This window comes from Chiloscyllium plagiosum, unplaced genomic scaffold (assembly GCF_037043375.1).
Source record: "Chiloscyllium plagiosum isolate Xiang-an unplaced genomic scaffold, Cpla_swu_hap1 HiC_scaffold_3, whole genome shotgun sequence".
Classification (NCBI taxonomy): Eukaryota; Metazoa; Chordata; class Chondrichthyes; order Orectolobiformes; family Hemiscylliidae; genus Chiloscyllium; species Chiloscyllium plagiosum.
Genome location: NW_028270141.1, coordinates 152,524,456 through 152,551,416, shown reverse-complemented (window position 1 = coordinate 152,551,416; position 26,961 = coordinate 152,524,456). Strand labels below are relative to the sequence as shown.

The 26,961-nt window shown below is 47.6% G+C and overlaps 1 protein-coding gene across 4 annotated transcripts in view; it reads right to left on the bottom strand.

Moving 5' to 3' along the window:
• Window positions 1-6,526: 6,526 nt before the first annotated feature.
• LOC122548552 (serum response factor-like) overlaps window positions 6,527-26,961 on the bottom strand; it is a 132,843-nt gene continuing 112,408 nt past the window's right edge. For 3 of the 4 annotated variants that reach the window (XM_087984463.1, XM_087984469.1, XM_087984467.1), the window contains 2 exons: window positions 26,415-26,491; window positions 6,527-7,356 (listed from right to left, as the gene is read on the bottom strand). In XM_087984463.1, coding sequence (XP_087840589.1) covers window positions 7,255-7,356; window positions 26,415-26,491 — 179 coding nt within the window. In that variant the 3' untranslated portion in view covers window positions 6,527-7,254. The remainder of the gene's footprint in view (window positions 7,357-26,414; window positions 26,492-26,961) is intronic. The other variant, XM_087984466.1, reaches the window with a different exon arrangement.

Genomic DNA, 26,961 nt, shown 5'->3' with positions numbered 1-26,961 from the left:
ACACAGTACTGTGTTTACATACACAAACCTTCCAGAGCGCTGGAAACAAAGAAAAAAAAACAGAATCCAAACACAACAATAAAAGTAAACAAGCTGGATTTCTTAAAAAAAAGCTTTCGCTGTGTAAATCACACCAGATCTTGGTGTGACAGGCTATGGGCGTGGCGAGCTGCTGAACTCGAGCACGTCCTCTCCCTTTCACTGAAATGTTGATCTTTTTGTATTCCGTGGAAAAAATGTATAAAACATACACACCACCCCTCCCTCCCCCCGCCTGTGTGATACAAACTCTTACACATAAACTGCAATACAATTTTACAAGTGTTTTTTTTTCTCTGTGATACATAAATACTGAATAAACACCTATAAAAATAAACTCTCTCTTTCAAAGGCATTTTATAAAAGGTAGTGGCCGCTTCCTATGAAAACGTTTCCCTTCATAGCACCAAGTACAAAAAACTGCTGCTTGTAGGTGGGCCTGAACTTGAAGGGACCGTGGCACGTACAAAGGTCAGGGATTATCAATGAGAAGGCCATAAACTGGGAAGGTGCAGAACAGAGGAACACCAGCTAAACGGAGAGGGCAATGTCTGTGTGAAATATGAATCTGTTTAGAGCCAGAGAGAGAGGATGGAGGGGGAAGGTGGGAATTACCTGTCAGCAGGAAGCTCCAGGACGGGAAGCAGCCTGCTTTCACACCCTATACAGGGCGATGGCTGACACGGACGTAACTTTTAACATCTTCCCTTCCATGATTGTAACCAGGTTATAGTCCAACAGGTTTATTTGGAAGAACTAGCTGTGTCATCATGTGGTTGTGGAGCATAAGATCATAGGACACAGAATTTATTGCAAAAGTTTACAGTGTGATGTAACTGAAATTATATATTGAAAAAGAGCTGGCGTCCTGGAGAAGGATTCACATTTTTGGATCATTGGAAGCTGTTTTGGGGCAGAAGTGACCTGTACCTGTAACAGGGAAGGCAGATGAACTCAGGGCATGGTTAGGAGAATGGGACTGGGATATCATAGCAATTACAGAAACATGGCTCAGGGATGGACAGAACTGGCAGCTTAATGTTCCAGGATACAAATGCTACAGGAAGGACAGAAAGGGAGGCGGGGGCCGGGGAGGGCGGTTTTAATAAGGGATAGCATTACAGCTGTACTTAGGGAAGACATTCCCAGAAATACATCCAGAGAAGTTATTTGGGTGGAACTGAGAAATAAGAAAGGGATGATCACCTTATTGGGATTGTATTATAGACCTCCTAATAGTCAGAGGGAAATTGATAAACAAACTTTAAGGAGATTTCAGCTATCTGTAAGAATAATAGGGTGGTTATGGTAGGGGATTTTAACTTTCCAAACATAGACTGGGACTGCCATAGTGTTAAGGGTTTATATGGAGAGGAATTTGTTAAGTGCGTACAAGAAAATTTTCTGATTCAGTATGTGGACGTACGTACTAGAGAAGGTGCAAAACTTGACCTCCTCTTGGGAAATAAGGCAGGGCAGGTGACTGAGGTGTCAGTGGGGGAGCACTTTGGAGCCAGCGACCATAATTCTATTAGTTTTAAAATAGTGATGGAAAAGGATAGACCAGATCTAAAAGTTGAAGTTCTAAATTGGAGGAAGGCCAATTTTGACGGTATTAGGCAAGAACTTTCAAAAGCTGATTGGGGACAGATGTTCGCAGGTAAAGGGACGGATAGAAGATGGGAAGCCTTCAGAAATGAGATAACGAGAATCCAGAGAAAGTATATTCCTGTCAGGGTGAAAGGGAAGGCTGGTAGGTATAGGGAATGCTGGATGACTAAAGAATATGAGGGTTTGGTTAAGAAAAAGGAGGAAGCATATGTAAGGTATAGACAGGATAGATCGAGTGAATCCTTAGAATTCTGAGTATAAAGGCAGTAGGAGTATACTTAAGAGAGAAATCAGGAGGGAAAAATGGGGACATGAGATAGCTTTGGCAAATAGAATTAAGGAGAATCCAAAGGGTTTTTAAAAATACATTAAGGTCAAAAATACATTAACTGGGAAGAGATCAGCAAGGCGGCCTTTGTGTGGAGCCACAGGAGATGGGGAAGATACTAAACGAGTATATGGCATCAGTATTTACTGTGGAAAAGGATATGGAAGATATAGAATGTAGGGGAGTAGATGGTGACATCTTGAAGAATGTCCAGATTACAGAGGAGGAAGTGCTGGATGTCTTGAAACGCATAAAAGTGGATAAATCCTTAGGACCTGATCAGGTGTACCCGAGAACTCTGTGGGAAGCTAGAGAAGTGAATGCTGGGCCTCTTACTGAGATATTTGTATCATCGATAGTCAGAGGTGAGGTGCCGGAAGACTGGAGGTTAGCTAACTTGGTGTCACTGTTTAAGAAAGCTGGTAAGGACAAGCCAAGGAACGACAGACCAGTGGTGGGCAAGTTGTTGGAGGGAATCCTGATGGACAGGATGTACATGTATTTGGAAAAGCAAGGACTGATTAGGGATAGTCAACATGGCTTTTCCTCATTTACACAAATAATTTGGATGTGAGCATAAGAGGTACTGTTAGTAAATTTGCAGATGACACCAAAATTGCAGGTGTAGTGGACAGCGAAGAAGGTTTCCTCAGAATATAACAGGATCTTGATCAGATGGGCCAATGGGCTGAGAAGTGGCAGATGGAGTTTAATTTAGACAAATGTGAGGTGCTGCATTTTGGGAAAGCAAATCTTAGCAGAAGTTATATACTTGATGGTAAGATCCTAGGGAGTGTTGCTGAACAAAGAGACCTTGGAGTGCAGGTTCATAGCTCTTTGAAAGTGGAGTTGCAGGTAGAATAGGATAGTGAAGAAGATGCTTGGTATGCTTTCCTTTATTGGTCAGAGTATTGAGTACAGGAGTTGGGAGGTCATGTTGCGGCTGTACAGGACATTGGTTAGGCCACTGTTGGAATATTGCGTGCAATTCTGGTCTCCTTCCTATCGGAAAGATGTTATGAAACTTGAAAGGGTTCAGAAAAGATTTACAAGGATGTTGCCAGGGTTGGAGGATTTGAGCTACAGGGAGAGGCTGAACAGGCTGGGGCTGTTTTTCCTGGAGCGTCGGAGACTGAGGGGTGACCTTATAGAAGTTTATAAAATCATGAAGGGCATGGATAGGATAAATAGGCAAAGTCTTTTTCCTGCGATGGGGGAGTTCAGAACTAGAGGGCCATAGGTTTAGGGTGAGAGGGGAAAGATATAAAAGAAACAAAAGAGGCAACTTTTCACTCAGTGGTACTTGTATGGAATGACCTGCCAGAGGAAGCGGTGGAGGCTGGTACAATTGCAACATTGAATAGGAAGGGTTTGCAGGGATATGGGCCAGATGCTGGCAAGTGGGACTAGATTGGGTTGGGATATCTGGTTGGCATGGACAAGTTGGAGCGAAGGGTCTGTTTCCGTGCTGTACATCTCTGACTCTATGACTATGACATGGGTGATCTGTCAAGTCTCTCATCTTTTCAAATGAACACGTTGGTTTCAGTTCCTTCATATGTAAATTGCAGAACATTTTTAAAGTTACATTCTCAAGTGAACTTTAACAATTGGTGTCATGTCGACCCAGATAATGCATTTAACGTGAGATGCCCTGTGCAAAGCTATCTGTGCCACAATGTTCAGACTGATTCTCATCTAAAAAATGGATCTACAGAATCTTACATGAATTCATGCAGTTTTTGAGCAAAATAAAATGTAATTCTGAAAGTACAAATTCACCCCACAAACTTATATATGTGTGTGTGCATGGGGGGTTATGAATGTCTGAGAGACTGTGTTTGTGTGAGTGAGTGTAAAGAGGTAGAAGTCTCTGAGAGGATGCATGTGAGTGTGGGAGTGTATGTGTGAATGTATGAAAGAGGGTCTGCGTGAGTGCATGAGTCTGTAGAAGTGTGTGTGTGTAGGAGTACCTGTGAGTCTGTGTGTGTGCATAGTGCAGTGAGGTCACCTGTAGTGTGACATGAACCCAAGGTCCCGGTTGAGGCCATCCCCAGTGGTACAAACTTGGCTATCAGCCTCTGCTCAGCCACTTTGTGCTGTTGCCCGTCCTGAAGTCCACCTTGGAGTACAGTCACCCGAAGGTCCGAAGTCAAATGTCCTGGACGGCTGAAGTGTTCTCTGACTGGGAGGGAACACTTCTGTTTGTTGATTGTTGTGCAGTGTCCATTCATTCGCTGACGTAGCCTCTCCACTGTACAATGTACCAATGTACGATCACACATACACTCCCACACTCTCACAAGTCCCCTCACAGACTTATACTCCTTTACACTCACACACATACACGCACTTTCTCACAGACACTCATAATCCCCTGCCCCCCCCACCCCACACACATGCGTCCACGTGCGTGTGCGCATGCGCACACAAGTTTGTGGGGTGAATTTGTACTTGCAGAATTACATTTTATTTTGCTCAAAAACTGCATGAATCCAGGTAAGATTCTGTAAATCCATTTTTTAGATTAGAGTCAGTCTGAATATTGTGGCACAGACAGTCTCACACAGGGCACCTCACACCTTCAATGCATTATCATGGACCAACATGACACCAATTGTTGAAGTTCACTTGAGAATGTAACTTTAAAAAAGTTTTGCAATTTATATATGAAAGAATTGAAAAACCAACATGGTCATTCTAAAAGATGAAAGACTTGACAAACAATCCATGTCTTTTTCAATTTTAATTTCAGTTACATGACCTTTGCTATAGATTCTGTGTCTTACGAGCTTATACTCCACAACCACCTGATGAAGGAGCAGCGCTCCAAAAGCTAGTGGTTCCAAATAAACCTTTGGACTATAACCTGGTGTTGTGTGATTTTTAACTTTGTACACCCCAATCCAACACTGGCATCTCCAAATCATGATTGTAACCAGTCACCTTGATGTTAGTAAAACATAACGCGGAGGTGCTGGTGGACAAAGCTTTCAGAGCACTGCTCCTTTGTCAATTGAAGTCATTTAATGAAGGAGCAGCATTGCGAAAACTTGTGATTTTAAATAAATCTGTTGGATATAACCTAGTGTTGTGTAATTTCTGACTTAATAAAACCAGATTGATTGGCAAGCCAAAAACAGATGATCCGTTGCAGTGTTTCAGATCAGAGGAAATGTGATTTGGCAAATAGCTAATCTCCCTCACACTCAGTTCCTACACATTCAGCACCAATACCTTCATGAGTCAGTGGAACTGTCGACCTGTCTTCTGGGAGATGCAGTCATTCACTGGACAACAACTCCACAAAGACAAAAACAGAAATTGCTGGAAAAGCTCAACGGGTTTGGCAGCATCTTTAGAAAGAGAAATCAGAGTTAATGTTTCAGGTCCAGTGACCTTTCCTCAGAACTTCCAGTCACCTGACCCGAAACGTTAACTCTGATTTCTCTGCACAGATGCTGCCAGACCTGCTGAGCTTTTTCAGCAAGTTCTGTTTTTGTTTCTGACTTACAACATCTGCAGTTCTTTCCGTTTCTAAACTCCACAAGAAGACTGTCATATACTTGAAAAGTGAGGAAGAGGGAGCAATTTGGGGTTTGAAGCATCCAAGCACTTGAGCCTGTTTAATCCTTGTCTCTTCCTGACACATGTTACAGCAAGAAGCACTGGTCAAAGATCAGGGTCAGGAACAACACTCATCCCCAATCTCTGGACTGTGATCTGGACCAGAGTGTGATTTTATCACGGCCTAAGCCTATCCAGTAGAATTCTTTGGGTTATCATCTTCTACAGGAGAAAGGCCACAGTGTTATTCAAATTAACATAACGATCTTTAAAAGAAACAACCCAATTCCTAATGCTCCCAAAAAGCTGCTCATATAAAACAGCAAACTCCTCACATCTTTTTACTACCAAACCCTGCTACTCCTACACCACCCCCATCCCTGTTTTATCTTGTTCTCCCCAGATGTGTGGCTAAATATTCAAATTTGAATGACAGAGGGTGGAAAGAGTTTAAACGGGCCAATTGTAGCCAAAGGACAAACAAACCCAATCTTGTCCAAAACTGAGAATCATGCAGCCACTAAAAATAGAAATTGCTGGAGCACCTCAGTGTGTCAGATATCATCTGTGGAGAGATAATTAGAGTTAATGTTGAGTCCAATGTGACTTCTTCAGAACAAGACTCGAAATGTTAAACTCTGTTTCTCTCTCCACAGACGCTGACAAACCTGCTGTGATTTTCCAGCAACTTCTATTTTTGTTACAGACATTCCTGATTCTGATCCGCTCCCAGTGAGGGCAGCACGGCCAATCCTGACCACCTCCCCCATCCCCACCCCCACCCAAAGAGGGCAGCAAGGCCAATCGTAATCGTAATATGCACACGTGACCTTGGGGCGGGCGGGGAGAACTGGACAACATTCAAGAGCAGAAACTTTTTTGACTGAATGTTTGCTCCCTTAGTGCAGAGTCATGAGTGAAGTCACTTATGGTGTTCCCCCTCCAAAGGCCACTCTAATAAATCAATTAATTCAACTTGGATCACATTTCATATAGACTTCATTAAAAAAAACTTTCTAAATACTAAACGTTTTGTGTGTGCATATGAGCAACACATTATATATGGGTGTATATACTGTACCTACATATTACACACATGTATAATATACACATGCATATACACACACACACACACCTCCAACAATTTTGTTTTCAGTACAAATATAATCACAAAAGAATTGTTGGAGAAACAGATGTGGAAAATTAATGCCATGATATCCTTTGACTTTCAAAACAAGATCAAAGCACAGACATCACCAAGGGTTGAAGCCAGCATACAGCTTAGGCAGACTTCTGTGTCTGTCCACATGCACCCTGCCCCGTCCCATTCCACTCCAAACCAAGCTAAAGCGTCACGGCTAAAACTGGAGCAATGACAAAACCAGACGCGTTTAGAACAAAATGTCAATGCTGACTTCGTCCTCCAAGGGACAGGTAGAAGAATGATTTCAGGTCTTTACAAAACTGTCACAACAGTGTTAAATTTTGGCTGGGTTTGGTTTGTTATGGGTCCACAGCGTGCAAATCGCTTTGAATTGTGTAAAAGATAATCCTTAGGCCATCGGTAATTTCACATTGATTTAGAAAATGTTCCATCCAATCTTTCTGAATAAAACAGGGGTGAAGGGTGAGGGGAGAAAATAAATAAATATGGCGCTCAGTTTCCTTTTTAAATAGATGCCGCTTCTCTCAGTCCTAGATATGAAGGGTTAATCGTTCTGGGCCAGCTTGTTGCTGTGTGTGGTCTCCAGGCTGCTCACCTGAAGCTCAGTCAGGCTGCCAGTGCATGACTGCTGCCCAATGACTGCCATCTGTAAAATAAAAAGGGGCAAACAGTCAGAGCCTGCTCACAGTGGATACTACTTCCCAATTCCCACAACCCACCTCACCCCCATCCCTCACTCACAGTGGACACTACTTCCCAATCCCCACAACCCACCTCACCCCACGCCCTTGCTCACAGTGGACACTACTTCCCAATTCACCAACCCACCTCACCCCACACCCTCGCTCACAGTGGACACTACTTCCCAATTCACCAACCCACCTCACCCCACACCCTCGCTCACAGTGGATACTACTTCCCAATTCCCACAACCCATCTCACCCCACGCCCTTGCTCACAGTGGACACTACTTCCCAATTCACCAACCCACCTCACCCCACACCCTCGCTCACAGTGGATACTACTTCACAATTCCCACAACCCACCTCACCCCACGCCCTTGCTCACAGTGGACACTACTTCCCAATTCCCACAACCCACCTCACCCCACGCCCTTGCTCACAATGGACACTACTTCCCAATTCCCCCAGCCCACCTCATCCCCATCCCTCACTCACAGTGGACACTACTTCCCAATTCACCAACCCACCTCACCCCACGCCCTCGCTCACAGTGGACACTACTTCCCAATTCCCCCAGCCCACCTCACCCCCATCCCTCACTCACAGTGGACACTACTTCCCAATTCACCAACCACCTCACCCCACGCCCTCGCTCACAGTGGACACTACTTCCCAATTCCCCCAGATCACTTCACCCCCATCCCTCACTCACAGTGGACACTACTTCCCAATCCCACACCCCCATTCCTCGCTCACACTGGACACCACTCCCCAAACCCACACCCCCATCCCTCGCTCACACTGGACGTCACTCCCCAATCCCACACCCCCATCCCTCGCTCACACTGGACACCTCTCCCCAATCCCACAGCCCCCTCCCTCGCTCACACTGGACACCACTCCCCAATCCCACACCCACGCCATCGCTCACACTGGACACCACTCCCCAATCCTACACCTACTCCCTCATTCACACTGGACACAACTCTCCAATCCCACACCCACTCCCTCGCTCACAGTGGACATCATTCCCCAATCCCTAATCCACTCCCTCGCTCACACTGGACACCACTCCCCAATCCCACACCCCCATCCCTCGCTCACACTGGACACCACTCCCCAATCCCATACCCCCATCCCTCGCTCACACTGGACATCACTCCCCAATCCCACAACCCCTCCCTCGCTCACACTGGCCACCATGCCCCAATCCCACACTCTCATCCCTGGCTCACACTGGACAATACACTCCAATCCCAATCCCACACTCTCACTCACACTGGACACCACTCCACAAACCCACTCTCTTTCCATTGCTCACACTGGACACCACTCTCCAATTCCACATCCCCCTCACTCGCTCACACAGGACACCAATCCCCAATCCCAAGCCCCAGCCCTCGCTCACATTGGACACCACTCCCCTATCCCACACTCCCTCCCGCGTTCACACTGGACACCACTCCCCAATCCCACACTCCCATCCCTGGCTCACACTGGACAATACACCCCAATCCCACACCGGACAATACACTCCAATCCACACCCCTTTCTCTCGCTCACACTGGACACCACTCCCCAGTCCCACACCCCCATCCCTCGCTCACACTGGACACCATGCTCCAATCCCATACCCATCCGCCCTCGCTCACACTGGATACCACTCCCCAATCCCACAGTCCCTCCCCGTGCTCACACTGGACACCACTCCCCAATCCCACACCCCATCCCGCGCGCACCCTGGACATCACTCCCCAATCCCACACCCCATCCTGCGCTCATCCTGGACATCACTCCCCAATCCCACACCCCCATCCCTCGCTCATTCTGGACACCTCTCCCCAATCCCACAGCCCACTCCCTCGCTCACACTGGACACCACTCCCCAATCCTACACCCACTCCCTCACTCACACTGGACACCACTCTCCAATCCCACACCCCCATCCCTCCCTCACACTGGACACCATGCTCCAATCCCATACCCACCCGCCCTCGCTCACACTGGATACCACTCCCCAATCCCACACCCCCTCCCTCGCTCTCACTGGACACCACTCTCCAATCCCACACCCACTCCCTCACTCACATTGGACACGACTCCCCAATCCCACACTCCCTCCCGTGCTCACACTGGACACCACTCCCCAATCCCACACCCCATCCCGTGCTCACCCAGGACATCTCTCCCCAATCCCACACCCCATCCCTCACTCACCCTGGACATCACTCCCCAATCCCACACCCCCATCCCTCGCTCACACTGGACACCTCTCCCCAATCCCACACCCCCAACACTGGCTCATTCTGGACACCACTCCCCAATCCCACACCCCATCCCGCGCTCACCCTGGACATCACTCCCCAAACCCACACCCCCATCCCTCGCTCACCCTGGACATCACTCCCCAATCCCACACCCCCATCCCTCGCTCACACTGGACACCTCTCCCCAATCCCACACACCCAACCCTCGCTCATTCTGGACACCTCTCCCCAATCCCACAGCCCCCTCCCTCGCTCACACTGGACACCACTCCCCAATCCTACACCCACTCCCTCACTCACACTGGACACCACTCTCCAATCCCACACCCCCATCCCTCCCTCACACTGGACACCATGCTCCAATCACATACCCACCCGCCCTCGCTCACACTGGATACCACTCCCCAATCCCACACCCCCTCCCTCGCTCTCACTGGACACCACTCTCCAATCCCACACCCACTCCCTCACTCACATTGGACACGACTCCCCAATCCCACACTCCCTCCCGTGCTCACACTGGACACCACTCCCCAATCCCACACCCCATCCCGCGCTCACCCTGGACATCACTCCCCAATCCCACACCCTATCCCTCGCTCACACTGAACACCTCTCCCCAATCCCACACCCCCAACCCTCGCTCATTCTGGACACCACTCCCCAATCCCACACCCCATCCCGCGCTCACCCTGGACATCACTCCCCAATCCCACACCCCATCCCGCGCTCACCCTGGACATCACTCCCCAATCCCACACCCCCATCCCTCGCTCACCCTGGACATCACTCCCCAATCCCACACCCCCATCCCTCGCTCACACTGGACACCTCTCCCCAATCCCACACCCCCAACCCTCGCTCATTCTGGACACCTCTCCCCAATCCCACACCCACTCCCTCACTCACACTGGACACCACTCCCCAATCCTACACCCCCATCCCTCACTCACACTGGACACCACTCTCCAATCCCACACCCCCATCCCTCGCACACACTGGACACCACTCCCCAATCCCACACCTCCATCCCCATTCCTCGCGCACACTGGACACCACACTCCAATCCCACACCACCCCACCTGCCCTCGCTCACACTGGATACCACTCCCCAATCCCATACCCCCTCCCTCGCTCACACTGGACACCACTCCCCAATCCCACACCCCCATCCCTCGCTCACACTGGACACCACTCCCCAATCCCACAACCCCTCCCTCGCTCACACTGGCCACCACTCCCCCAATCCCACACTCTCATCCCTGGACAATACACTCCAATCCCACACCCCACTCTCTTGCTCACTCTGGACACCACTCCCCAAACCCACTCCCTTTCCGTTGCTCACACTGGACACCACTCTCCAATTCCACATCCCTCTCACTCGCTCACACTGGACACCAATCCCCAACCCCAAACCCCAGCCCTCGCTCACACTGGACACCACTCCCCAATCCCACATTCCCATCACTCGTTCACACTGGACACCACACTCCAATCCTATACCCACCCGCCCACGCTCACACTGGATACCACTCCCCAATCACACACCCCCTCCCTCACTCTCACTGGACACCACTCTCCAATCCCACACCCACTCCCTCACTCACACTGGACACCACTCCTCAATCCCACACTCCCTCCCTCGCACACACTGGACACCACTCCCCAATCCCACACCCCCATCCCTCGCACACACTGGACACCACTCCCCAATCCCACACCTCCATCCCCATTCCTCGCGCACACTGGACACCACACTCCAATCCCACACCACCCCACCTGCCCTCGCTCACCCTGGATACCACTCCCCAATCCCATACCCCCTCCCTCGCTCACACTGGACACCACTCCACAATCCCACAACCCCTCCCTCGCTCACACTGGCCACCACTCCCCCAATCCCACACTCTCATCCCTGGCTCACACTGGACAATACACTCCAATCCCACACCCCACTCTCTTGCTCACACTGGACACCACTCCCCAAACCCACTCCCTTTCCGTTGCTCACACTGGACACCACTCTCCAATTCCACATCCCTCTCACTCGCTCACACTGGACATCAATCCCCAACCCCAAACCCCAGCCCTCGCTCATACTGGACACCACTCCCCTATCCCACATTCCCCTCACTCGCTCACACTGGACACCACACTCCAATCCCACACCCCCTCCCTCACTCTCACTGGACACCACTCTCCAATCCCACACCCACTCCCTCACTCACACTGGACACCACTCCTCAATCCCACACTCCCTCCCTCGCACACACTGGACACCACTCCCCAATCCCACACCCCATCCCGCGCTCACCCTGGACATCACTCCCCAATCCCACACCCCCATCCCTCGCTCACACTGGACACCTCTCCCCAATCCCAGACCCCCAACCCTCGCTCATTCTGGACACCTCTCCCCAATCCCACACCCACTCCCTCACTCACACTGGACACCACTCCCCATCCTACACCCCCATCCCTCACTCACACTGGACACCACTCTCCAATCCCACACCCCCATCCCTCGCACACACTGGACACCACTCCCCAATCCCACACCTCCATCCCCATTCCTCGCGCACACTGGACACCACACTCCAATCCCACACCACCCCACCTGCCCTCGCTCACACTGGATACCACTCCCCAATCCCATACCCCCTCCCTCGCTCACACTGGACACCACTCCCCAATCCCACACCACCATCCCTCGCTCACACTGGACACCACTCCCCAATCCCACAACCCCTCCCTCGCTCACACTGGCCACCACTCCCCCAATCCCACACTCTCATCCCTGGCTCACACTGGACAATACACTCCAATCCCACACCCCACTCTCTTGCTCACACTGGACACCACTCCCCAAACCCACTCCCTTTCCGTTGCTCACACTGGACACCACTCTCCAATTCCACATCCCTCTCACTCGCTCACACTGGACATCAATCCCCAACCCCAAACCCCAGCCCTCGCTCATACTGGACACCACTCCCCTATCCCACATTCCCCTCACTCGCTCACACTGGACACCACACTCCAATCCTATACCCACCCGCCCTCGCTCACACTGGATACCACTCCCCAATCCCACACCCCCTCCCTCACTCTCACTGGACACCACTCTCCAATCCCACACCCACTCCCTCACTCACACTGGACACCACTCCTCAATCCCACACTCCCTCCCTCGCACACACTGGACACCACTCCCCAATCCCACACCCCCATCCCTCGCTCACCCTGGACATCACTCCCCAATCCCACACCCCCATCCCTCGCTCACACTGGACACCTCTCCCCAATCCCACACCCCCAACCCTCGCTCATTCTGGACACCTCTCCCCAATCCCACACCCACTCCCTCACTCACACTGGACACCACTCCCCAATCCTACACCCCCATCCCTCACTCACACTGGACACCACTCTCCAATCCCACACCCCCATCCCTCGCACACACTGGACACCACTCCCCAATTCCACCAACCCCCGACCCCCCCCCCCCCCCGCTCACACAGGACACTACTCCCCAATCTCACCCCCCCACCCACTCCCTTGCTCATACTGGACACTACTCCCAAATCCCAAATCCCACACCCCACTCCCCCGCTCACATTGAACACTACTCCCCAATTCTCCACCTCCCATTCCCTTGCTCAAACTGGACACTACTCCTCAAACCACTCCCTTTTCCTCGCTCACATTGGACTTCACTCACAATCCCACACCCACTCCCTCGCTCACACTGGACACCACCCCCCAATACCACATACACTCCCTCACTCACATTGGAGACTACTCCCCAATCAAATCGCCTCACTCTTGTTCATACTGGATGCTACTCCCCAATCCCACTCTCTTGCCCACGCTCACACTGGACACTACTCTCCAATCTCATACCCCCTCCCTCGCTCACACTGGACACCACTCACCTATCCCACACCCCCTCCCTCGCTCACACTGGACACTACTCCCCAATCCCATTCCTCTCGCTCTGGACACTGTGTCCCTCAAATTCCCCCCTCCTTCCCTCGCTCACATTGGATTCTATTCCCTAATTCTCCTCGCTCTGGACACTGTGCCCCTCAATGTCCCTCCCTCCCTCGCTCTGCACATTGTGCTCCTCAATCCTCCTCCCTCCATCCCTCCCTCTGACGCTGTGCCCCTAAATCACTCTCCCCTGCTCAGTCTAAACAATTAATCCTGCGTTAAACACAAACATGCTGGAAACACCGAGTGAAAATCAGTTTTAATGTTGCAGGTCAAAGGTATTTTAGCTTGAACTAAGTAAAACTTAGGAGTTAACAGATTTTTAATGAATCAACGCGAGGAACACAACTCAAATTGGAAGGCCATCGGATATGGTGCTACACAGAAGAGACTAAATGACAAAATGATTGGTTAAAGATAAATAAAAAATGTTAACGGAACAGGAAATAAAAAGATGTGCTCAGAGGAAGTATGCACAACAGAATCCTCACTAAAACATTAAGTCCTGAGATTTAATCTGAAATGACTGAACTGCATGTGGGTTTAGAAGCTGCATGTATCTAATTAAAAGATGAGATGCTGTTCTTCAAACTGACCTTCATTTAGCAGAGTGAGGGGCCAAGGATAGAGAGGTCAGAGGGTAAAGGAGTTAAAAATTAAAATGCCAAGCCAGCACTCTCAGGACCTTATCTGTAGACAACATACAATGTCCGTTGCAATTTCACCTGCAGAGGCAACATGATCAATGCCAAGAGAGGGACCTGAAAGAAATACAACTGAAAGGAATTTCTGGGTTCTTAGCCAGCAAGGACAGAGAAGGGAAGGAGTAAGTGTTACATTTCCTGTCTTTGTATGGGAAGGTGCTGTGGTAAGTGATGAGAAATGAATTCTGTGCATTTGAGCATGTGCCTGTGTAAGTGTGTGCATGTACTCAGTGTGGGGGAAGTTCTACATCTTTGTATGACGTTGTTGAGCAACAATCCATCAACCTCAAACTGAAGCTTCACTGAGCGGGTCGATGTAGCCACCTGTATGGTTGGGATTTGCAGATGTGGTTTCCTTATCTCTTAGCAGTGAGAAGTGTCACTGGAAATCAGTTCCTTTCAAAATCTTGAGTACCTCATCTGAGTTACTCCATTATACCAGGGGACCAAAGCCCAGTTTCTGTCATCCCCTTACAGAAGCTAACATCTGGTCAGTTTGAGGAGTGTTTTCTGACACCAGCAACCTCACACGTTGAAATTACGCATCATGTCATATACATTACTGCCAACGTGCATGCACACGTGGAGCGACGGAGATCTCCTCATAACACCTCCCCCACCTCGCATCATCCTCTCACAGCCCATACCACAGAGATGCAGGCAAAGGTGGTGAATACAATTAACACTGTGTAGAGTTAGAGGAACCAAAGTGAGATTTGGAACAACAGTAGAGACAGAGTGCAGGAAAAAATGTTTCATTAGAAGAAAAGAGCTATTTAAGGGTTAGGAAAAGGCAAGCAAAATACAGACAGCAGAAGAGGGAAAATGAGGAGGTGGTTAGTGTGGTACCAGTCAAGCAGATTACTTTGTCCTGGACGGTGTCCAGCTTCTTGATGTTGCTGGAGCTGCAGCTATCCAGGCAAGTGGGGTGTGTTCCATCACACTCCTGACTTGGGCATGGGAGATGGTGGGCAGGCTTTGGGAGTCAGGAAAGGAATTAATTTTCCTAGCTTCTGACCTTCTCGTGTCAGCACTCTTTTTTATGTGGCAAGTCCAGTTGAGTTTCTGGACAAAGGTAATTCCCAGGATAGTGGGGGATTCATCGATGGCAAAGCCACTGAATGACAAGGAAAAATGGTTAAGTTCTCTCTTGCTGGAGTAGGTCACTGCATGGCATTTGTGTGGCACAAATGTTGTCACACCAGACCAACTTTGGATGCCGCCAGGTCTTCCCGAATATGGAAACAACTGCTTCACTATCTGAGGAGTTACACAAGGTAGTGAACATTGTGCAATCATTGGCAAGCATCCCCACTTCTGACCTTATCTTGGACAGAAAGTCATTGGAGAAGCAGCTGAAGATGGTTGGACCTAGGACACTACCTTGAGGAACACTGCAGAGCTGCCCTGGAGTTTAGATGACCTGCAACAACCATGACCATTTTCCTATGTGCCAGATATGAGACTAACCAGCAGAGTGCTTTTCCCCCTTATTCCCATTGACTCCAGTTTTCTAGGGCTCCTTGATGCCACACACTTGGTCAAATGCAGCCTTGATATCAAAGGCTATCACTTTAAACTTCACTGGCTAAACTAGCTTTTTGGTCTATGGTTGAACCAAGGCTGTAAAGAGGTCAAGAACTAAGTGGTCCTGATATCACCCAAACTGGGTGTCACTGAGCAGATTATTGCTGAGTAAGTGCTGCTTGACAGTATTGTTGAGCTACTTTCCATCACTTTACTGATGATCAAGAGTAGACTGATGGGGCAGTGATTGGCTAGAATGGATTTGTCCTGTTTTTCATGTACAGGACATATCTGAGCAATATCTCCACATTGTTAGGGAGATGCCAGTGTTGTAACTGTACTGGAAGAGCTTGGCCAGGGGAGTGGCAAGTTATGGAGCACAAGTCTTGAGTACTATTGCCAGAATGTTGTCAGGGCCCGTAGTCTTTGCACTATCCAATGTCTTTATTTCTTGATATCATGTGGAGTGAACTGAATTGGCTGAAGACTGGTACCTGTTATTCTGGGAACCACTTAGCACTTCCACCTGAAGATCACTGTGAGTGCTTCAGTTTTATCTTTAGCACTGATGTATTGGGCTCTCCCATTATTGAGAATGGAGATATTTGAGGAGCCTCCTTCTCCAATGAGTTATTTAGGAGTCCACCACCATTCACAAGTGGATGTGAAGGACTGCAGAGCTTAGATCTGATCGTTTGGTTATGTGATTGATCAACCCTTTCTATCACATGCTGCTTCCACTGGTGGAGTCAGCCAGTGATAGAAAGTACACTGTACATACTATGTTCTAGTGTACATAGAACAGAACAGCATAGTACAGACTCTTTGGCCCACGATATTCTGCTGAGCGTTTATCTTAAACTAAGATCAACCTAACTGACACACCCTTCAATTTACTGCCATCCATGCGCTTGTCCAGCAGTTACTTAAATGTCTCTGACTCCACTACCACCGCTGGCAGTGCATTCCATGTACCCACCACTCTGTGTAAAGAACCTATCTCTGACATCTCTCCTATACCTTCCTCCAATCACCCTAAAATTATGACCCCTTGAGACAGCAATTTCTGCCCTGGGGAAATGTCTCTGGCAATCTACTCTAACTCTGCCTCTCATTACCCTGCACACCTCTATCAAGTCACCTCTCTTCAGTCTTCTCGCCAATGTGAAAAACCCGAGCTCACTCAACCTCTCTTGATAAGACAAGCCCTCCAATCTAGGCAGCATCCTGGTAAATCTCCTCTGCACCCTCTCTAAAGCATCTACATCCTTCCTATAATGAGGCGAACAGAACTGGACACAATATTCCAAGTGTGATCTAACCAGGGTTTTATGGAGCTGCAGCAAAACCTCGCAGCTCTTAAACTCAATCCCCGTTAATGAAAACCAAAATACCATTCACCTTCTTAACAACCCTATCAACTTGGGTCGCAACCTTGAATCAATTGCTGAATTCATTAATCTCTGGTAAGGAGCAGGAGATTTAGAGGGGATTTGAGCAAAACAGAAACACCAGAGGGTTGATGGGATCTGAAACTCATTACTTGTAAAGAATGGTAGATGAAGGAACCCTCAAAACATGTTAGAATATTTAGATGAGTACTTGAAGCTCCATACCATACAAGGCTGTAGACAAAGTTGTAGAAAATGGAATTAAAACAGGTAGATGCTTGATAATTGGCAAGGGCAGAAGGACCAAAGGACCTTTTTCCAAGCTGTAAGGACCAAATGATGACCCAAACCACGTGCAAATGAAAAAGTAATGGTATAGCAACCTTGGAGGGGATTTGAATGACAAAAGCAAAACATTGTAGATGCTAGAGATCTGAAATAAAAACAATAACCGTGGAAAGACTGAGCAGGAGAGAGCATGTTTTATAGAGGTCCCTCAGCTTGCCCATCCTTCAACAAGGTCACAGCTGATGTGCCCTAAGCCTCACCTTCCTCTTTCAGGCCTTTCAGCAGAATTGTCAACTTGCTGATATTTCAAAAGTCTACCTCCTCCACCTCTAAATACCTTGTCGCCAATGTGAAAAACCCGAGCTCACTCAACCTCTCTTGATAAGACAAGCCCTCCAATCTAGGCAGCATCCTGGTAAATCTCCTCTGCACCCTCTCTAAAGCATCTACATCCTTCCTATAATGAGGCGAACAGAACTGGACACAATATTCCAAGTGTGATCTAACCAGGGTTTTATGGAGCTGCAGCAAAACCTCGCAGCTCTTAAACTCAATCCCCGTTAATGAAAACCAAAATACCATTCACCTTCTTAACAACCCTATCAACTTGGGTCGCAACCTTGAATCAATTGCTGAATTCATTAATCTCTGGTAAGGAGCAGGAGATTTAGAGGGGATTTGAGCAAAACAGAAACACCAGAGGATTGATGGGATCTGAAACTCATTACTTGTAAAGAATGGTAGATGAAGGAACCCTCAAAACATGTTAGAATATTTAGATGAGTACTTGAAGCTCCATACCATACAAGCCACAATTCCGTACCCCAAAGAAATCCTGATATTCACCATACACTAGGAGAAAAAAATTCCTTCACAACTTCAATGTTGTCCCCTTGTTCTGTTTCTATGGAAATAGCTACTTGTCATGAATCCTTGTCAATCCCCCTCAGAAACATATATGTTTCAATACAATCACCTCTCATTTTGCTCAACTTCATGTACACAGTATTCAAGGTGTACCTTCACTAATACCCTGTACAGCTGGAACAAGACTTCTCCTATTTTTAAACTCCAAACTCCTGGCAATAAAGGCCAAAATTTCATTTACCTTCTTAATTACTCATTGCAACAGCATGCAAATATTTCAGGCACAAGAACATCAGATCCCTCTGCACTGCACTACTTCAGAGTCTCTCTCCATTTAAACAAAACACTTTCTTTTGCTTCTTCTTATCAGAATGCGTTACCTCATGCTTTCCCAAATTCTATCTGCCCACTCACACCACCGACGCTCTCATTGGTTTGGCTGAAATTGTCCTCACCCTTAACAATTTTTCCTTCGAATCCTCCCACTTCTTCCAGACGAAAGGGATAGCCATGGGCACACGTATGGGCCCCAGCTATGCCTGTCTCTTTGTTGGCTACATAGAACAGTTGATCTTCCGTAATTACACCGGCACCACTCCCCACCTCTTCCTCCGCTACATTGATGACTGCATTGGCGCCACCTCGTGCTCCCGCGAGGAGGTTGAGCAATTCATCAACTTCACCAACACATTCCACCCTGACCTTAAATTTACCTGGACCATCTCTGACACCTCACTCCCCTTCCTGGACCTCTCCATCTCCATTAGTGACGACCGACTTGACACTGACATTTTTTACAAACCCACCGACTCCCACAGCTACCTGGATTACACCTCTTCCCACCCTATCTCTTGCAAAAATGCCATCCCGTATTCCCAATTCCTCCGCCTCCGCCGTATCTGCTCCCAGGAGGAGCGGTTCCACCATAGAACACACCAGATGGCCTCCTTCTTTAGAGACCGCAATTTCCCTTCCCACGTGGTTAAAGATGCCCTTCAACGCATCTCGTCCACATCCCGCACCTCCGCCCTCAGACCCCACCCCTCCAACCGTAACAAGGACAGAACGCCCCTGGTGCTCACCTTCCACCCTACAAACCTCCGCATAAACCAAATCATCCGCCGACATTTCCGCCACCTCCAAAAAGACCCCACCACCAGGGATATATTTCCCTCCCCACCCCTTTCCGCCTTCCGCAAAGACAGTTCCCTCCGTGACTACCTGGTCAGGTCCACGCCCCCCTACGACCCACCCTCCCATCCTGGCACTTTCCCCTGCCACCGCAGGAACTGTAAAACCTGTGCCCACACCTCCTCCCTCACCCCTATCCAAGGCCCTAAAGGAGCCTTCCACATCCATCAAAGTTTTACCTGCACATCCACCAATATCATTTATTGTATCCGTTGCTCCCGATGCGGTCTCCTCTACATTGGGGAGACTGGGCGCCTCCTAGGAGAGCGCTTTAGGGAACATCTCCGAGACACCCGCATCTCTCCCCATCCCCACCCTCCTCTAGCCTATCTCTCCACGCTTCAGGCTCTCTGCCTTTATTCCTGATGAAGGGCTTTTGCCCGAAACGTCGATTTTGCTGCTCGTCAGATGCTGGCTGAATTGCTGTGCTCTTCCAGCACCACTGATCCAGAATATATCTCCTTACAGATTCCTTATGTCTTCTTCACAACATGATATATCACCTATTCTGCCCCATCCTCCAAGTCATTAATACAGACAGGAAATAATTGAGACCCTAGGATTGATCCCCCCTGGCTCTCTACTAGTCCTATCTTTCCAACCGGAAAAATAGCCACTAATCCTGACTTTCAGTCTTCTGTGTGTTAACAAATCCTCAATCTATGATAATACATTATCCCAATACTATGAACTCCTATCTGGTGTATTAACACTTTATGTGGTGATTATCAAATGTTTTCTGGAAATCTATATATACTATACTGACCCTTCCCCTTTCCAGACTCTGCTTGTTATATCTTCACAGAACTCTAGCTCTAAACAAAATTACGTTCTAATCTGTCTGTTTAATTCAAGGTAAAATGGAGAAATGAAAAGGGAATCTGACTCGCTATTGGTTGTGTGTCATGATAAGCTTCTGATCTAAAGAAGAGTCATATTGGACATGAAACATCAACTCTATTTCTTCGGCACAAATGCTGCTGAGTTTTTCGGCATGTTTTGTTTTATTTCAGATAAGGCTAAATGCCACGGGAACCTGTTGAGACCCAAGTGTCAGCATTCAAGAAGATAAAGGCAGAAGCATTCTGCTGGCCTTGCTTTATACTGGATTACAGATGTTTGGTCAGTTAGGCACCAGAGCTCCTGACAGAAGGCGGGTAGGGCAGAGAACGGTTGGGAGTGACGGGGGAGACAGAGAGGGATAACCTAAGAATAAGGAGCGGGAGTAGGCAATTCAGCCCCTTGAGTCTGCTTCGGCTGATCTCATCTTGGCTTCAATTTCACTTTCCTATCCACTCTCCGTAACTCTTCAACCCATTTACTAATTAAACGTTGTTCCATCTCCTCCATAAAATTACTCATGTTCCAGCATACGTCATGCTCTAGGATAGTGAATTCCACAGATTCACACCCATTTGACAGAAATAATTGTTCCTCATCTCGATTTTAAGTCTCTGCCCCCCCATGCTAAAACTATAACTGCTTGTTCTAGATTGCCCCACATAAGGAAACATTCTTTGTCAATCCCTTTTATCAACTTATATACCTCAATTAGATCTCATCTCATTCATCTGAATTCCAGAGAGACCGAAACTGCTCAATCTCTCAGGAAAATTGATCCTCGTCACGCCCCCTCCTCTCCAATGCAAGTGCATCCCTCCTTAAGTAAGGGACCAAATAAAATGCAGGTAAACTACAGCAGTGGCAGCAGAATGCTAATGAGAATTGATCTCCTGTCTGAAAACATGGATCTCACACAGATTTAAAAAATTAAAGTCAGAGGGTGAGAATTTGTTCAGGAGAATTACAGTGAAAGAATCTGGGAATATTTGCACCAACAGAGTGAAGAAAGCCTGTAGAAATGTCAGGAGGGATTTGGGACTTCCAAAAGCAAGACTACAGTTCTGTTGAGAGCATGACATAAGATACAAACATGGCTTGATGCTATCAGTCACGTTAAAAAGCTAGTAACGAATACCTGCTCCTAGTTTAGACCATTACCTGCAGTGTGTATTTCTTGGTGGACTTTTTTGTTTGACACAGTACAAGTCTTAAGACGTGAAATCCTTCATGTGGTATTTTGAGTCTGCCATTAGGAATTCAAATTTCTGTTTACAAATTAGTTTAAAATCATTGATCTGAGTGAGGATCATAAGAATGAAGAAAGGGATCTTAGGAAAGGGTGTTCTTAATAATTCAAAAACAAGAGAATTCGAGATGAGGAGTACAAATCAGAAACTGCGTTTCAGGCACTTCAGTAAATTCACAATGTATAAGGAGAGAGAGAGAAATGTGAAATATTTTACAGCAGAAGGATAGGTTAAAGGTGGATGCCCAAATAAGCCTTCTTTAAACACACACTGTAAACAAAACCAAGTAAATGATACTAGCGTCCACCACAACCTCTGGCAGCTCATTCCATACACTTACCACCCTCTGCGTGAAAATGTTGTCCCGTAGGTCTCTTTTATATCTTTCCCCTCTCACCCTAAACCTATGCCCTCTATTTTTGGACTCCCCGACCCCAGGGAAAATACTTTGTCTATTTATACTTTACATGCCCTTCATAATTTTATAAACCTCTATAAGGTCACCCCTCAGCCTCCAATGCTCCAGGGAAAACAGCCCCAACCTGTACAGCCTCTCCCTGTAGTTCAAATCCTCCAACCCTGACAACATCCTTGTAAATCTTTTCTGAACCCTTTCAAGTTTCACAACGTCCTTCCAATAGGAAGGAGACCAGAATTGCACGCAATATTCCAAAAGCGGCCTAACCAATCTCCTGTACAGCTGCAACATGACCTCCCAACTCCTGTACTCAATACTCTGACCAATAAAGGAAAGCATACCAATTGCCTTCTTCGCTATCCCATCTACCTGCGACTCTACTTTGAGGTCCAAGGTCTGTTTGTTCAGCAACACTCTCTAGAAGTGGTGGAGGGTAGTACAATTGCAACATTTAAAAGGCATCTGGATGTGTTTGTGAATAGGAAGGGTTTGGAGGAAAATGGGCCAGGTGCTGGCAGGTGGGACGAGACTGGACCGAAGGGTCTGTTTCCATACTGTACATCCCTATGACTCTATAAGTGCAGACATATTCAACCTGGAAGATAGGGTACAGTAGCCATTACAGAGGAATGTCTGTTACACACATTGGAGCAGTGACAACTCCATCAGGAACAATGAGCAAATTGATAGGAGATGGTGTAGGCTGACTGACAGTAAAGCATGACAACACATAACAAGAGGGATGCAGGCAATAGAGACTTTATGGGTGGACTAAAATAGGAAATGAATCAGGCTGGCAGTGGGGTTATATATATGATGGAGGATGTTGATTGTACACCTTTGACCTGTCTGTCTGAGACGGACAGAGAGCGAGGCCAGACACTCTACACCTGCTCCGCTGAGAAACAGAGATACCAGACACAATACAGTTGTCCCTCTGGGAGACAGGCATTGAGATCAGGCACTATTTACCTGTCCCTCTAAGACAGACAGACACCAGACCCTATACATCTGTCTCTCAGAGGCACCGAACCCTATTTGCCTATCTCCTGAAATCTTCAGGAGTTGCTGTTGAATAGATTTGAATTTGCTCAGATTGGATTGACAGATGCTATATATCACTAGTGACAGAGAATCTGTGTTCTCTGGTTCCTCTTCAGTTTCTCAACCCTTCACGATGACAAAAACGTCTTTGATAAACATCAAAGTGACCAAATTCCTGAACTAGCCTCGGACCCAGATAAAGCAAACAGGCATCACTTCATGCTGATACCTCTTGTTTCTCCAGCCTATCTGCTGAAGGAGAAGGAGACAAGTAGGGAAAGGAGCAGAGGAGGGGGGCCAGAGGGTGAGAAGTGGGAAAGGTGATAGAGGAGTGAGTGAGAGGGAAAAGGAGATAAAGCAGAAGCGGGTGGGGGGGGTGAAGGAGAAAGGGAGAGAAGAGGAGACATAAGGAGACAAGGACAGAGAGAAAAGGGGGTGGAATGAGATAGAGCAGAGGGAGAGACTTGGAGTGGAAGAACAAGGAGAGATGGGGGTGGTAGTGGTGGTGGGGAGGGAGGTGTTGGAGGTGTTGAAAGACAGAGCAAGAGAGAAGAGGGAAAGGGACATGGACAAGGAGGGGGCTTGGAAAGGGGAAAGAGGAGGGAAGTGGGACAGGAGAGAGGGAGGGGTGGAAGAGGAGGGAATGGGGGTAGGAAGGAGAGATAGAAGGGATGAAGGAGAGAGGGAAGGGGAGAGAGAAAGAGGATGAAGACGTGGGAAAGAGGAGCAGGAAGAGAAAGAATGGGGAAGGAGACAGAGATGAGGAGAAGATGAGGAGAGAGAGGAGGGGGAAAGGTGAGGGAAGTGGAAGTAGAGGGAGGGGGAGAAGGAGAGAGGCAGAGGAGGAAAGGAGAGAAAGGAGGTGTTAAGGAGAGAAAGAGAGGGGAGGAGGAGGAGGAGGGGAGAGACAAGGATGAAAGGGGAAAGAAAAGTGAGGACAGAAGGGGTAGGGAAGGAAAGAGAGGGAGAGAGAAGGGCAATGAAGGAGAGAAGAGGGGAAGAAGGGATAATGGACAAAGGGGAAACAAAAAGGTACAAAAGCAAATTTAATGGCTCTCTACCTGAATGCATGTAGTATTCAGAACCAAGTAAATAAATTGATGGCACAAATTCTGGTTAACTTGTATGATCTTATAGTTATTATGGAGACATGGTTTCAAGGAAATCAAACTGGGAACAAAATACTCGGGGCTTTGTGACTTTTTGAAAGGACAGATGGGAAGGAAGGGGCGATGTGGGGACTTTCTAAATTTGAGAAATAATAAGTATGTTTGGAAGAAAGGGTCTTGGGTCAGAAGATATAGAATACATTTGAGTGGAGATAGTGAATAAAAAGGGCAGTAGTAGGAATAGTCCCTCAAATAATCAGAGTTAAACAAAGATACTGCGGGCCATAAAGTCTAACATCAGCATAGAGTAATACATGGAAAAAAAGTTATGACAGATGGAATTAACCTCTATTTGGAGGCCAATGGTTCATCAAGGATAAGGCTTTGTTGGGGCAGATTACATCTCTGACAAATTTGATTGAATTTTTCAAGGAGGTGACTAGGTATGGAGATGAGGGTAACATAGTTGATACAGTTTACATGGGGTTTAGTAAGGCTTTTGTCAAAAGTCTCACATGGTAGACTGGTTAAAGAAGGTAAGAGCTCATGGGATCCAGTGCAATTTGGCAAACTGCATCCAAAATTGAGTTCTATGCAGGAAGCAGAGGGAGCTGATCAAATGATGTTCCTGTGACTGGAAGACTGTGTCTAGTGGTGTACAGTAGCAAATGGAATTTTTTGCTGTTTGTTGTGTACATTAATGATCTAGACATGAAGGTAGGAAGTATGATCTGTAAGATCACAGATGGTACAAAAATTGGTGGGGTGGTAAACAGTGATGGGGATGGCCTCAGTCTACAGGATATAGAGGGGTTGGTCAGATGGATTGAACAGTAGCAAATGGAATTTGATCCGGAAATGTGCAAGCTGATACATTTTGGGAGGACTAACAAGACAAGGGAGTACAGGTTGAAAGGTAGGACCCAAGGATGTACAGAGGATCAAAGGAACATTAAGCAGCTAGATGTTTGAAGACTGAGAGACAGGTAGATAAGCTGCTTAAGTAGGTATATGGGAGGCTTGCCATTATTAGTGGAAGCATTGAATACAAGAGCAAGAAGCTTGTGATGGAGTTGTAGATAATGTTGGTTAGGCTAACAGCAGGATTGGTGTGTGCAGTTTTGGTCACCACACAATGGGAAAAATGTGATTGCAAAAGAGAGAGTGGAGAGGAGACTCAACAGGATGCTGCTTGGTCTAGAATGATTCAGCTATGAAGAGAGGTTAGACAGGCTGGGTTTGTTCTCTTTATAGCAGAGAAGGCTGAGGGGGGCCTGACTGAGATGTACAAAGTTATGAGGAGCATAGTTAGATAGGCAGAAACTTTTTCCTTTAGTAGAGGGGTCAGTAACCAGGAGGCACAGTTTTAAAGTAATGGGACAGGAGGTTTAAAGGGGATTTTTAAGGAAGAATTGTACCTGGAACACTCCCATTGCCTAAAAGGGTGGTAAGAACCATCACAACATTCAATAAGTATTTAGATGATCCCTTTAGACGATCACCATGGGACAGACACTTGATCACTGGCATGCACACTATGGGCTGTTCAATGCTGTAAAGCTGTTCAATTCTATGAGAGACAGGAATGGTGGGGAGATGGGAATCTAAAGAGAAAGAGAGAGACAGCTAGAAAATGAGGAGAGATGGGAGAGGAAGGAAGGAAAAGGAAAAGAGAGAGACTAAGAGGGGAGGAAACAGAGGAGCGGCAAAGGTGAGGGAAATGTGAAGCAGGTAACAGAAAGTGGGAGAGTGGGTCAAAAAGAGGGAACACGGTGAGATGGGATAGTGACGGAAGGGAGAGACAGACAGAGAGAGAGATTGGTGAGGGGGGGAGACAGAAGGGATGTGGACCGATGGATTAGAGACAGCAGGTGGAGGGATACAGAGACAGAGACACAGACAGAAAGAGAGAGACAGAGTCAGAGAGAGAGAGAGAGAGAGAGAGAGAGAGACAGACAGACAGACAGAGACAGAGACACAGACAGACAAACAGAGAGATGCAGTAAGAGAGACAGAGGAAGAGGTCCATTCAAGAATGACAATTCCCTGACCATTCAACATGCATTAAAAGTGAATCATATTGAGGTTTCCTGTAGGTCGGAGCTTTTCAGATAGTCTTGCCACTATACCTGGTGTAGCTGGACAGCTGACAATGGGATTTGAACTGTTCCTGTGGGAGCAGTGAGCACAACCTGAGGAACACCACCTGCAAGAGACCACAAGCAACTCAACGTAAACTCCAAGGCCAGGCTTAAATTTTCAACCACATTCTTCACCAACCTTCACTTTCAAATGCATCTTCTCCCTCACACTGGTTCTGTCATTAGTTTCCTCAGAATTGTTTGATCTCATTCATTCTCAACTCCAAAGATTTACTCCTATCTCGCAACATTCTGGCCCAGTGATTACACATTTACACTATTTCATTGGCTATGGAGTGTTTTGGTTAGAGATATAAAAGCTGCAGATGCTGGAATCCAAAGTAGACAAGCAGGAGGCTGGAAGAAAACAGCAAGCCAGCAGCATCAGGAGGTGGAGAAGTCAGTGTTTTAAGTATAACCCTTCTTCAGGATTCCACCCCAACTCCAAAAAGTTGACTTCTCCACCCCCTGATGCTGTCTGACTTGCCATGTTCTTCCCGCCTCCTGCTTGTCTACTATGGAGTGTTTTGGGACA